A 14,225-nucleotide genomic window follows, 5' to 3' on the forward strand; every position below is an offset into this window, starting at 1 on the left:
GGAACTCTTGTCCTTTTGGGGGGAGGGGGGGGTAATCAAGAGATATGGAGCTCAGACAGGTAAATAGAGTTCAGGTACAGATCATTGAATGGTGGAACAGGTTTGAGGGGCTGAAGGGCAAATACCTGTTCCTAACTCCCTGCTCTTCAAATCACACCATGGGATCTTCAACATCCACCTCAATAGACAGATGGGTTCAACCTCTCATCTTAATAATGCAGCACTTCCTCTGCACTGCAATGAAGTAACAGCTAAATTACTTGCCGTTACTTCATGAAATGGGGCTTGAAAACCACAAGCGATCTTGCATAACAGTTTGCATTCTGTGTTTTTGCATTCAAAGCCTTCAAATGCAGCCCAGAGTGATAGAATTAAAAAGCCTCTCCAGAGGGGTCCTAAGTGAAAAGAATTTGAGCAATCAATCCTTTTCCCATTTGACCTAAGTCAACAGCATAAAACTGCCCGTAATTGGGCACCGATTGGCACTCTCAGGTCACAGGATGCCTGTTGTTGAAAACTGATAAATCGAACACTTGGTGCAGTGAGGTTGCTGTGCTGGAGCTGCTGTGATTCAACACCGCCTCCAGTACGCCAGTGCAGCCTTCGGCCGCCTGAGGAAAAGAGTGTTCGAAGATCAGGCCCTCAAATCTGCCACTAAGCTCATGGCTCCTGTATAGCTCAGAGACGTGGATCATATACAGTCGACACCTCGCTGGAGAAATACCACTTCACAAGATCCTGCAAATCCCCTGGGAGGACTGATGCACCAACATTAGCGTCCTCGACCAGGCCAACATCCCCAGCATCGAGGCACTGACCACACTCGACCAGTTCCGCTGGGCAGGCCACATTGTTCGCACACCTGACACAAGACTCCCAAAGCAAGCGCTCTACTCTGAACTCCTACCTGCAAGTGAGCCCAAGGTGGGCAGAGGAAATGTTTCAAGGACATCCTCAAAGCCTCCTTGATAAATTGTAACATCCCCACCAACACCTAGGAGTCCCTTGCCAAAGACTGCCCTAAGTGGAGGAAGTGCATCCGGGAGGGTACTGAGCACCTCGAGTCTCGTCGCCGAGAGCATGTAGAAACCAAGTGCAGGAAGCGGAAGGAGCGTGCGGCAAACCTGCCCCACCCACCCTTTCCTCCAACCACTGTCTGTCCCACCTGTGACAGAGACTGTAATTCCCGTATTGGACTGTTCAGTCACCTAAGAACTCATTTTTAGAGTGGAAGCAAGTCTTCCTCGATTTCGAGGGACTGCCTATGATGATGAATGGAGGGAGCATCTAACCTGTGCTGGAAGTGGCCAGGGAAGGTGCGATGCTAACACTGGGTGCTGAAAGTGAAGAAACATGCAGTCCCTCACAGCAAGGACATGCGGTCCCTCAGAGCATCAAACGTAAATCTGCACTGTGCCCCCGCCCTTGTGGAGAATGTGCTCTGTAGCAATTACTCCAGTACTCGAACTAGAGCTTCCTATCACAGAGCTGCTGGTTTCCGTCTGTACATTAAACCCGTCATGGAACCGTAACATTTTTTCATCCTCGACCTGTGCCCACTATCAGTATGTTTTAGAGGGTCTGCATGAGTCACAACCAAGGGTCACACAGCGTGCTAACCAGAGCTGTGGAAATGCCTTCTCTTTTATCATGGCTGTCAAACCTGATGTGTCTCGTTGAGTCAAATCAATTGGGAATTTGAAGTCAGTTGTTAAGTACCTGAATGAAGCAGTCAAGCTAGATTCACTAAATCTTCCTTGGCAGTCAGTGACGTGAGATCCAAGACGTGCCTGATGTACGAACAGAGATGTACGATGGGAATGAGAAAATTGGCCCTTGGGAATCAGGCATCGACCTGGCCTGACCTCAACCCAAACCCGGTTCAACCAAAATCAATTCAATAATTTCACCTTTCAAAGTCTTTCTTTCACATGATAACCTGGCTCAGTAACAGATTGTGGCCTCTATTCAGGTTGACATTTCTTGGAAAAACTGTCAGTGTAGTAAAGAAAATGGCAAGTTCTCCCAGAAACCCAAGCTGCAGCCAGCCAATTAAATCATGGCTGGGGCCAAGCTAAGTGAAAGCAGTGAATAGCAGGTGGCTATTAGTTTTCAGTCAAGTGTTTAGGCTTGCACCGATAGTCAATCTGTTCTGTTTTGTTATAGAACCAAACATTGCATTTTGTTTTGCCAAAACAGCTGCTGGAGTCTTCTAAAGCAAGACCAATTTAAGCTCAGACTGAAATTGCTAATGGCTGCACCTGTAAGTAACTGGTGTTGGTTGCAATTGGAATCAGCGATCTCTCGCTCCATTGCCACGAGATTTTAAAATCATCATTGTTTTCAAATCTCTCCATGGCCTTGCTCCTCCTCATCTCTGTAACCTCATCCAGCCCCACAACTCTTATTTGCGCTTCTCAAATTCTGGCATCCCCGATTTTAAATCGCTCAACCATTGCCCGCCATGCCTTCATCTGCCTAGGCCCTGAGCTCTGGAATTCTATCCCTAAACCTCTCTACCTCCTTTAAGACGCTCCTTAAAATCTACCTCTTTGACCAAGCTTACGGTCAACTGTCCCAATATCTCGTTACAAGGCTCGTTGTCAAATCATGTTTGATTACACTCCCGAGAAGTGCTTTGGGATGTTTTACGATGTTAAACATGCGATGCAAGCGAAAGTTGCTGTTGTCTGGAAACTCATCAGTGGGGTTTGGATCTTAGACACAGTTTGCTGCAGATTTAGCCACGGGAATCCCATCAAGCTCTGTAGTCACATTTTTTATTTTTCTGCTGCAAATAATGGCTATAATATTTGAATGCAATGATAAGTTCTTCTGGAAATCTGACTCGTCAATAATCAAGTTAAAAGGAGCTTTCTTCAGTTTAGCAGCACCCGCCGAATTCTGGAGCATCACATCACAAATCAATCCTTGTGCTTGTCTGAAAAATATCAGACTTACTTTTTAAAACCGAAAGTCGTTCAAGGGATAACATACTCATAATGCATCTTTGTTGTATGTTATATAATGTACTTACAATATATAATGTTTCCTACATTTCAACAGTGACTACACTCCAAAAGTACTTCATTGGCTGTAAAGCGCTTTGAGACCTCATTGGGGGTTGTGAAAGGCGCTATATAAATCCAAGTCTTTCTTCTGTAGCATTTTATCTAACTATTGTACTTTGTTTTCCTATTTGTGAACATAATGCAGTTTTAGTCTTAATTAAAAGATGCTAAATTGAATCTGAATTCTGATTGTTTTTAATATTAAATTCCCACTTTTAACTTACTAAATAACTCAAACTTTAAGCACAAATATACGACTATTACCAGGACTATTTGGTATAGCCTGTAAGCTCGGATTTTGGTTGGTATTGTAGTGCGGAACTACTTTAAATCCAATGAGCCGAATAAGACAGGTATTTGAATCCTCAGGTCATGTGATCTTTACAAGAGATGATTAATGAAAAGCACAGCTTCGAGATTGTAGGGGACAATGAGGTAATAATCCTAAATTTGACAGGAACCTTCAGCTTACAAGCACCAAACACCTTTTCCGAAACCCAGAGTCCTCCAATGGCGCTCACCTCGTCCGACTCATCAGAAAGTGTCTTCAGCAACATGGGAAAGAGGCTGTCCGTGTGCCGGAACATCTGGAACACAACGAAGAGTTCTGTGAGGACATTTATCGACAGTTTATCCTCGTCAACACACGCACACCGCAGTTTCAATGTTAAATACAAACGGAAAACGCTGGAAATACTTAGATCAGGCAGCATCTGTGGACAGAGAAACAGACTTCCGTCATCGACCTGAAAGGTTAACTCGGTTTCTCTCCCTACAGATGCTGCCTGACCTGCTGAGTATTTCCAGCATTTGCTGCTTTTATTTCAGATTTCCAGCACCCGCATTATTTTGCTTTTGTATTAGCTTCAATATTAAACTTGCGTCGTCTTTCGGATGAGACCTCAAAACCGAGGCCCTGTTTGCTCTCTCGGGTGGACGTAAACGATCTCATGGCACTATTTCTAAGAACAGCAGTGGAGCTATCCCAGGTGTCCTGGCCAATATTTATTCCTCAACATATTAAAAAAAACTATTATTTGGTCGTTATCACATTGCTGTTTGTGGGAGTTTGCTTGTGCGCAAATTGGACGCCGCGTTTCCCACATTACAAGAGTGACTACATTCCAAAAGTAATTGGTCGTGAAAGGCACTGTATAAATGCAAGTCTTTATATCAGACGCTCAGGCCCAAGCTGACTTCAAAACAAGGCAGAGTACGATTCCCTGCCCCAGTTATAGTCCATTAACGTCACTGGGAGGAAGGGGTCATCAAGAAAGGATGCAAAAGGCAGGAAGCAACAGAGCAGAGTTGCACTGGGGTAAGTGTAAACCACAAGGTGATAGGAAGGGACAATATGTATGAATATAAAGGGGCTACAGGAGGGGTCAAAACTGAAAATCATGGTTTAAAAACCAGTATTAAAACACTTTACCTAAACGCACACAGCATTTGAAACAAAGTAAATGAGTTGACGGCACAAATCATTATAAATGGGTATGATTTGGTGGCCATTATTGAAACGTGGTTGCAGAGTGGCCAAGACTGGGAATTAAACATACAGGGGTATCTGACAATTCGGAAAGATAGACAAGAAGGGAAAGGAGGTGGGGCAGCTCTGTTAATAAAGGATGATATCAGGGCAGTTGTGAGAGACGATATTGGCTCTCATGAACAAAATGTTGAATCATTGTGGGTGGAGATTAGAGATAGCAAGGGGAAAAAGTCACTTGTGGGCGTAGTTTATAGGCCCCCAAATGATAACTTCACGGTGGGGCGGACAATAGTCAAGGGAATAATGGAGGCATGTGAAAAAGGAACGGCAGTAATCATGGGGGATTTTAACCTACATATCGATTAGTCAAATCAAATCGCACGGGGTAGCCGTGAGGAGGAATTCATAGAATGCATACGGGATTGTTTCTGAGAACAGTATGTTACAGAACCTGCAAGGGAGCAAGCTATCTTAGATCTGGTCCTGTGTAATGAGACAGGAATAGTAAACGATCTCCTAGTAAAAGATCCTCTCGGAATGAGTGATCACAGTATGGCTGAATTTGTAATACAGATTGAGGGTGAGGAAGTAGTGTCTCAAATGAGCATACTATGCTTAAACAAAGGGGACTACAGTGGGATGAGGGCAGAGTTGGCTAAAGTAGACTGGGAACACAGACTAAACGGTGGCACAAGTGAGGAACAGTGGAGGACTTTTAAGGAGCTCTTTCATAGTGCACAACAAAAATATATTCCTGTGAAAAAGAAGGGCGGCAAGAGAAGGGATAACCAGCCATGGATAACCAAGGAAATAAAGGAGTGTATCAAATTAAAAACCAATAAGATGGCCTAGGTTAGTGGGAAACTAGAAGATTGGGAAAATTTTAAACGACAGCAAAGAATGACTAAGAAAGCAATAAAGAAAGGAAAGATAGATTACGAAAGTAAACTTGTGCAAAACATAAAAACAGATAGTAAAAGCTTTTACAGATATATAAAACAGAAAAGAGTGACTAAAGTAAATGTAGGTCCATTAGAAGATGAGAAGAGGGACTTAATAATGGGAAATGTGGAAATGGCCGAGACCTTAAACAATTATTTTGCTTCGGTCTTCACAGTGGAAGACACAAAAACCATGCCAAAAATTGCTGGTCACGGGAATGTGGGAAGGGAGGACTTTGAGATAATCACTATCACTAGGGGGGTAGTGCTGGACAGGCTAATGGATCTCAAGGTAGACAAGTCCCCTGGTCCTGATGAAATGCATCCCAGGATATTAAAAGAGATGGCGGAAGTTATAGCAGATGCATTCGTTATAATCTACCAAAATTCTCTGGACTCTGGGGAGGTACCATCGGATTGGAAAGCAGCTAATGTAACGCCTCTGTTTAAAAAAGGGGGCAGACAAAAGGCAGGTAACTATAGGCCTGTTAGTTTAACATCTGTAGTGGGGAAAATGCTTGAAGCTGTCATTAAGGAAGAAATAGTGTGACATCTAGATAGGAATAGTGCAATCAAGCAGACGCAACATGGATTCATGAAGGGGAAATCATGTTTCACTAATTTACTGGAATTCTTTGAGGATATAACAAGCATGGTGGATAGAGGTGTACTGATGGATGTGGTGTATTTAGATTTCCAAAAGGCATTCGATAAGGTGCCACTCAAAAGGTTACTGCAGAAGACAAAGGTATGCGGAGTCAGAGGAAATGTTTTAGCATGGATAGAGAATTGGCTGGCTAACAGAAAGCAGAGAGTCGGGATAAATGGGTCCTTTTAGGGTTGGAAATCATTGGTTAGTGGTGTGCCACAGGGATCGGTGCTGGGACCACAACTGTTTACAATATACATAGATGACCTGGAAGAGGGGACAGAGTGTAGTGTAACAAAATTTGCAGATGGCACAAAGATTAGTGGGAAAGCAGGTTGTGTAGAGGACACAGAGAGGCTGCAAAGAGATTTAGATAGGTTAAGCGAATGGGCTAAGGTTTGGCAGATGGAATACAATGTCGGAAAATGTGAGGTCATCTACCTTGGAAAAAAAAAAACAGTAAAAGGGAATATTATTTGAATGGGGAGAAATTACAACATGCTGCAGTGCAGAGGGACCTGGGGGTCCTTGTGCATGAAACTCAAAAAGTTAGTTTGCAGGTAATCAGGAAGGCGAATGGAATGTTGGCCTTCATTGCGAGAGGGATAGAGTACAAAAGCAGGGAGGTCCTGCTGCAACTGTACAGGGTATTGATGAGGCCGCACCTGGAGTACTGCGTGCAGTTTTGGTCACCTTACTTAAGGAAGGATATACTGGCTTTGGAGCGGGTACAGAGACGATTCACTAGGCTGATTCCGGAGATGAGGGGGTTACCTTATGATGAGAGATTGAGTAGACTGGGTCTTTACTCGTTGGAGTTCAGAAGGATGAGGGGTGATCTTATAGAAACATTTAAAATCATGAAAGGGATAGACAAGATAGAGGCAGAGAGGTTGTTTCCACTGGTCGGGGAGACTAGAACTAGGGGGCACAGCCTCAAAATACGGGGGAGCCAATTTAAAACCGAGTCGAGAAGGAATTTCTTCTCCCAGAGGGTTGTGAATCTGTGGAATTCTCTGCCCAGGGAACCAGTTGAGGCTAGCTCATTGAATGTATTCAAATCACAGATATATAGATTTTTAACCAATAAGGGAATTAAGGGTTATGGTGAGCGGGCGGGTAATTGGAGCCGAGTCCACGACCAGATCAGCCATGATCTTGTTGAGTGGCGGAGCAGGCTCGAGGGGCTAGATGGCCTACTCCTGTTCGTAATTCTTATGTTCTTATGTTCTAAGTAACTGTGGCAAGTTTCTGCAGTGCATCCTGTAGAATGTACAGATGTAGGTACAGTGTGCCGGTGATGGGGACTTGGATATTGAGTCCAGTGGCAGGGGCATGGACCAAGCGACTGCTCGGACCTGGATGGTTCTTTCATTAGCAATCTTACTCCCAGAGACCAGAAGAATAGATAGGTTTGGATTTGAAAAGAAAATGATGCTTTTCTGCGATGGAGATAAGTGGAAGGAGGAAGAGAGGAAGAAAGACAGAGATTGATCGGGTCTGAAAATGCCAGAAACTTGACACTGTAACTTATGAAAAGGTTGTCCACGCCCCAGTTCAGACACTTAGATCACCAAAATCCGTACAAATTAAAAATGCATACGCAATGATATTCTGTACATTTCCACAAGTACCAATCGTCCCATTACATGGACTTCTCAATGTAAACAGAACCTTTGAACCCAGCAATAGAGCTTTCCCAGCAAGAGAATAAGCTCAGCAGCTAAAGCCAAGATAGGAAAATGCAAAGTTACTGCTGAGCTGCCATGAGAAACCTTGTACTTTCCTAAGTGTGCACCAAAAGCACATCGTACCCTCCAACCAATACCCTTTGCAGCTTTTAGAGGTTTTTTCACTGCAATACAGACTTTCTTTTTTAGTTAGACGTTTCCAATGTTTTGCGTTTATGACTTATAGTCTATAATTAAAAAGAAAGAAATTGTATTTCTATAGCACCTTTCACGGCCTCAGTACATTCCAAAGCGCTTTACAGCCAATGAAATACTTTGGAGGGTAGTTGTAATGTGGGAAACATGACAGCCAAATTGTGCACAGCAAGCTCCCACAAAAAGCAATGTGATAATGACCAGATAATTCTGTTTTTAGTGATGTTGATTGAGGGATAAATATTGGCCAGGATACCGGGGAGAACTCCCCTGCTCCTCTTTGAAATAGTGCCATGGGATCTTTTATGTCCACCTGAGAATGCAGACTGGGCCTCAGTTTAACGTCTCATCCGAATGACGGCACCTCCGTTAGCAATGCAGTGCACGTGCGAAAATATGACTTAACCCATCACTACACATGGAGTTTGGGTGGGCCTCGACACACACACATTTGCATTTCACTTTGATTTTCATACTCAGTCCTAAAATATATTTGAACCCTTCAACTTGAATTCCCATAATCTTCTACAGTAAGAATGCACCCAATTTATTTCTCCCCTTGAAACTAGCTTTTACAACAGTGGACAGGTTTCAGCCACGGAATATTTACTGTACTCTGGGTGAAGATGGGGCTCATTAAATTCAGCGTCAGGCCGACTATTCCGTAGCTTGAAATTGGGGTGTTTTAAAAAAAATCTTTGTTCAGTGATAATGATGCATCCGGCTCTGCCAGACTGAGCTGGAATTGTTCAACGGTTCAATATTCCTACTGTTAAATGTTTAATGGGAATTTCAAATCAAATTAAACTGACAAGCCATTCAACTTACTGACGGCTTAACGTAGTTCGTTCACTGAAAATGTAATTTGAAAGGCAACTAACAGCACTATCCCAATAAAACTAAGGGAGAAGGGAGTGTTCTTATCTCACAACTTGGGGGCTTTGTTAAATATCAGTACACGCAAGTTAAAAGGATGTACATTTTTTGAGTTAATAACAGCACTCGAGTGGAATCAAACTTTGGCAACGTTTTATTTTACCCTGTTTAGGTGACACTTCAATCAGAGCAAGCACATCTCATTTATCTGGGTTAATTAAGCTGCATTTTGTCACAAGGCAGTAAGGCACGGAGGGACTGAGCACAGTCAGTTATAGCAAATCCCTATTAAAACTCATTTCAATCGCTTTGTGTGTTGCACTGATAAGCTACAAAGCCTCGAGCTTTGGTCATTTCTAAATTTAATTCAAGATATTTGAGTAATGTGTCAGTTTGGTTGAGTCAGTAAAACTCTTGCCTCCGAGTCAGACGCTTGAGTACAAGAGCCACTTCAGATTCGGGCAAATAATCAGTGCAGTGCCGAGGGGGCGCCGAGGGAATGCTGCACCCCACCGCAGCGCCACGCCCCGTGGGAGTGCCGAGCCGAGGGGGAGCGCCCCGCACAGCGCCGCGCCAAGGGAGCGCCCCGCACAGCGCCAAGAGAACGCCCCGCGCCAAGGGAGCGCCCCGCACAGCACCGCGCCAAGGGAGTGTTACAGTGCTGGAAGTACTGTCTTTCAGCTGAGGCAACCCAACTGTCAGCTCGTGGATACGGAGTATCCCATGGCACAATATAGAGAAGAGCAGGGCGTTCCTACATGTAGCCTGGCCAACATTCCCCTCTCAATCAGCACCATCAGAAACAGATCATCTAATTACGATATTAAAGGCACCATATCAATGCAAGTTGTTGTTGTTGAGGTGCAACACTTCAGGCTTTGATTAGAGTCACTGATATTCTGGGGAAGGAGGATGGAATCACAGGTGATTGACCATCTGGAACTCTTAATCAGGTGCCATTGCGTCAAGGAGATCCATGGGAGCAAGAGACGTTAACAGGTCTGGCCTTTGGCAAATGACCAGGGCCCTCAGTGTCACTGAAGGGAAGTGGGTAGACCAGCCCCTCGAACCCACATCTACCAATATGTTGCTGCCACTTTGACCTGGGGCGTTAAATTCCATGCGCCCCACGCCAGCAAAGGCAAAACAGCAGGTCATTCTCAGACCCGACTGGAGCTGGAACAGTAGATCACGGAGCTTAATCAATATGGTCCCTGACCAAGCAAAGGTAACATTAATTTTAAAAAAGTCTTAAATTAAGTTGTTCAAGTCCCTTCCTCAGATCGGCAGGGAGTCAGACACTGCTGATTGAAGATAGCAGAAACCAGCTAAAATATCACGGGAAAGGAACGGTCAGCTGACCTATGTAAATCACGTAGAATCTTACAGCACAGAATGAGGCCATTCAGCCCATCTTGCCTGTGCTGATTCTTTGTGAAAGCTATCAATTAATCTCATTCCCCTGCTCTTACCCCAAAGCCCTTCAAATTTCTCTCCAAGTATTTTTCCAATTCCCTTTTGAAGGTTATTATTGAATCTGCTTCCACCATGCTGGGGATATTGGCGCATCTGTCCTCCCTGGGGATTTGTAGGATCTTGCGGAGATATCATTGGTGGTATCTCTCCAGCGACTTGGTGTCTGCTGTGTATGGTCCATGTCCCTGAGCCGTACAGGAGGGTGGGTATTACTACAGCCCTGTAGACCATGAGCTTGGTGGCAGTTTTGAGGGTTTGGTCTGCAAATTCTCTTTTCCTCAGGCGGCCGAAGGTTGCACTGGCGCACTGAAAGCAGTGTTGAATCTCGTTGTCAATGCCTGCTCTTGTTGATAAAATGCTCCTGAGATATGGAAAGTGGTCCACGTTGTCCAGGGCCGTGCCGTGGATCTTGATGACTGGGGGGGCAGTGCTGTGTGGCGAGGACAGGCTGGTGGAGGACCTTCGTCTTACGGATGTTTAGCGTAAGGCCTATGCTTTCGTATACCTCAGTAAATACGTCAACTATGTCCTGGAGTTCAGCCTCTATGTGCGCAGACGCAGGCGTCGGCCACGTACTATAGCTCGACAACAGAGGTTGGGGTGGTCTTGGATCTGGCCTGGAGACGGCTATTGTGTCCCTAACACAGATGAGGCTGCACACAGGGAGGTTAAAGTAGCACTGACCTCAGTCTTTAATAAGACACTCCAGAGTGAGGAACAGGCCTTAGGGGCCAGCTTAGAAACAGTGCTCCCAAGGGATGCTGGGATCCCTTGGGACTTCAGGGGATGAGCTCCCTGGTGGCGGAACATGGGAGTGCATGCTTTACAGATACACAACATCACCCCCCTCACCCACAAAGTCAAAGTGAAATCTATTTACAAGGTGAGACGGTCGGGAGTCTTTCTTTCCCTGGTGGACCGCCTCTGTACAAATGCCTGTTCTGGTGTGTTGGCTGTGCCCTCACTGGGCTGGCATGTTGTTGGCCCTGCAGGGCTGCTAGGTGAGGGGCGTGATGGGTTCGATTTCCCGGTCCGGCGTGGGGTCGTTGATCCTTTGGGTGTGTGTTGTGGGCTCAATAAAGGTGGTGTCTACTGTGGGTTGTTCAGGGCAGTCTGTGAACCGTAGCCTCGTTTAGTCCAGGTGCTTTCTGCAAATTTGTCCATTGTCTTCTTTAGCTATCACTGTGCCCGCGATACACTTGGGACCATGCCATAGCTTAGCACATACACAGATCAACTTCCCGCGACCATCGTTTACATTTTGTTGCTGCCGCCAGCTCTCTACCTGATCATGCAGGTTGGGGTAAACCAGTGAGAGTCTGGTTTTAAGTGTCCTTTTCATGAGTAGCTCAGCCGGGGGCACCCCTGTGAGCGAGTGGGTTCTCATGCGGTAGCTGAGCAGTACTCGGGACAGGTGGGTTTGGAGTGAGCCTTCTGTGACTCGTTTAAGCTCTGTTTGATGGTTTGTACTGCCCGCTCTGCCTGCCCATTGGACGCTGGTTTAAACGGGGCCGAGGTGACATGTTTGATCCCATGGCGGGTCATGAATTCTTTAAATTCGGCACTGGTGAAACATGGCCCGTTGTCACTGACCAGTATGTCAGGCAGGCCCTGGGTGGCAAACATGGCCCTCAGGCTTTCAATGGTGGCGGTGCTTCCCGACATTATTTCATATCCAATCCATTTTGAAAAAGCATCCACCACCACCAGGAACATTTTACCGAGAAACAGGCCCGCATAGTCAACATGGATCCTCGACTATGGTCTGGAAGGCCAGGACCACAAACTCAGTGGTGCCTCTCTGGGCGCGTTGCTCAACTGAGCACATATGCTACATTGCCGTACACAGGACTCTAAGTCAGAGTCGATACCAGGCCACCACACGTGGGATCTGGCTATCGCTTTCATCATTACTATAACTGGGTATGTGCTGTGGAGATCCGAGATAAACGTCTCCCTGCCCTTTTTTGGTAGCACTACGTGGTTACCCCACAACAGGCAGTCTGCCTGAATGGGCAGCTCGTCCTTTCGCTGCTGGAACAGCTTTATTAGCTCTTGCATTTCAATGGGGATTTTACTCGGGACAGCAGAGGATCTTGGCTGGTCCAAGTCCTAATCTGGCGGGCCGTGACAGGTAATTTATCATTTTCAAATGCTTCCATGATCATCAACAAGTCTGCGGCCTGCGCCACCATCAGCAAGTTTGTAGGCTGCGCCATTTCCACCCCCATGGTGGGCAGTGGTAGCCGACTGAGAGCATCCGCACAGTTCTCGGTGCCTGGCCTGTGGCGGATGGTATAGTTATACGCTGATAGCGCGAGTGCCCACCTTTGTACGCGGGCTGAGGCATTAGTATTTATCCCCTTGTTTTCAGTGAATAGGGATGTGAGGGGCTTGTGATCGGTTTCCAGCTCAAATTTGAGGCCAAACAGGTACTGATGCATTTTCTTTACCCCGAACACACACGCTAATGCCTCTTTCTCAATCATGCTGTAGGCCCTCTCGGCCTTAGACAAGCTCCTGGAGGCATAGGCAACAGGTTGCAGCTTTCCCGCAATGTTAGCTTGTTGTAATACACACCCGAATCAGTACGACGACGCGTCACATGCTAGCACAAGTCTTTTACACGAGTTATACAATACAAGCAGCTTGTTGGAGCATAAAATGTTTCTTGCTTTCTCAAAAGCAATTACTTGTTTTTTTTCCCCATACCCAGTTCTCACCTTTGCGCAATAATACATGGAGGGGCTCTGAGACGGTGCTTAACCCCGGTAGGAAGTTACTCAAATAGTTGAGGAGTCCCAGGAACGACTGCAGCTCCGTGACATTGTGTGGCCTGGGCACATTCCTGATAGCCTCTGTGGGCCGAATGCCGTCCGCCGCGATCTTTCTCCCCAAAAACTCCACTTCTGTTGCCATGAAGACGCATTTCAACCTCTTCAGCCGCAGCCCTATGCGATCCAGTTGCTGGAGGACCTCCTCCAGGTTTTGTAGGTGCTCGGCGGTGTCCCGTCCCGTGACCAATGTCATCCTGAAAGTCCACTGTGTGTGGTACCGACTTGAGTAGGTTCTCCATGTTTCTCTGGAAGATCGCTGCAGCCGACCGAATTCCAAATGGGCATCTGTTGTAGGTGAAAAGTCCCTTGTGCGTGTTGATGCAGGTGAGGCCCTTCGAAGACTCCTCCAGCTCCTGCGTCATGTAGGCCGAAGTCAGGTCGAGCTTGGTGAACGTCATGCCTCCTGCCAGTGTCGCAAATAGGTCGTCTGCCTTAGATAGCGGGTATTGGTCCTCGAGCGAGAAACGATTAATAGTTACTTTATAATCGCCGCAAATCCTGACCGTGCCATCACTTTTGAGTACTGGAACAATCAGGCTGGCCCACTCGCTGAATTCCACTGGGGAGATGATGCCCTCGCATTGCAGCCTGTCCAGCTCGATTTCCATTCTCTCCCTCATCATGTGAGGTACCGCTCGCGCCTTGTGGTGAATGGGTCATGCCTCTGGGACCAAGTGGATCCGCACCTTATCTCCAGAAAAGTTTTCAATGCCTAGCTCAAAAAGGGAAGGAAATTTGTTCAGAACCTGGGTACATGAGGCCTCATCGACATGTGATAGCGCTCGGATGTCATCCCAGTTCTAGTGGATTTTGCCCAGCCAGCTCCTTCTAAGCAGTGTGGGGCCATCGCCCGGGACAATCCAGAGTGGCAGTTCGTGCACCGTGCCCTCGTGGCCAATGCCCAGAACAAAAAAGTCTCTGAGCATTTGCTCCAGGTAGCCATCAAACTCACATTATCCTGCAAGTCGCCTTAGTTCGGCGACGTAGCTCGCCACTT

At 46.2% G+C, this 14,225-nt stretch overlaps 1 protein-coding gene across 2 annotated transcripts in view; it reads right to left on the bottom strand.

Moving 5' to 3' along the window:
* Positions 1-14,225, bottom strand: part of vac14 (vac14 homolog (S. cerevisiae)) — a 406,574-nt gene that overhangs the window by 257,966 nt on the left and 134,383 nt on the right. For both annotated transcript variants that reach the window (XM_070897766.1, XM_070897765.1), the window contains exon 13: positions 3,593-3,658. In XM_070897766.1, the coding sequence (XP_070753867.1) occupies positions 3,593-3,658 (66 nt within the window). The remainder of the gene's footprint in view (positions 1-3,592; positions 3,659-14,225) is intronic.

Source organism: Pristiophorus japonicus, chromosome 13 (genome assembly GCF_044704955.1).
Source record: "Pristiophorus japonicus isolate sPriJap1 chromosome 13, sPriJap1.hap1, whole genome shotgun sequence".
Taxonomy (NCBI): Eukaryota; Metazoa; Chordata; class Chondrichthyes; family Pristiophoridae; genus Pristiophorus; species Pristiophorus japonicus.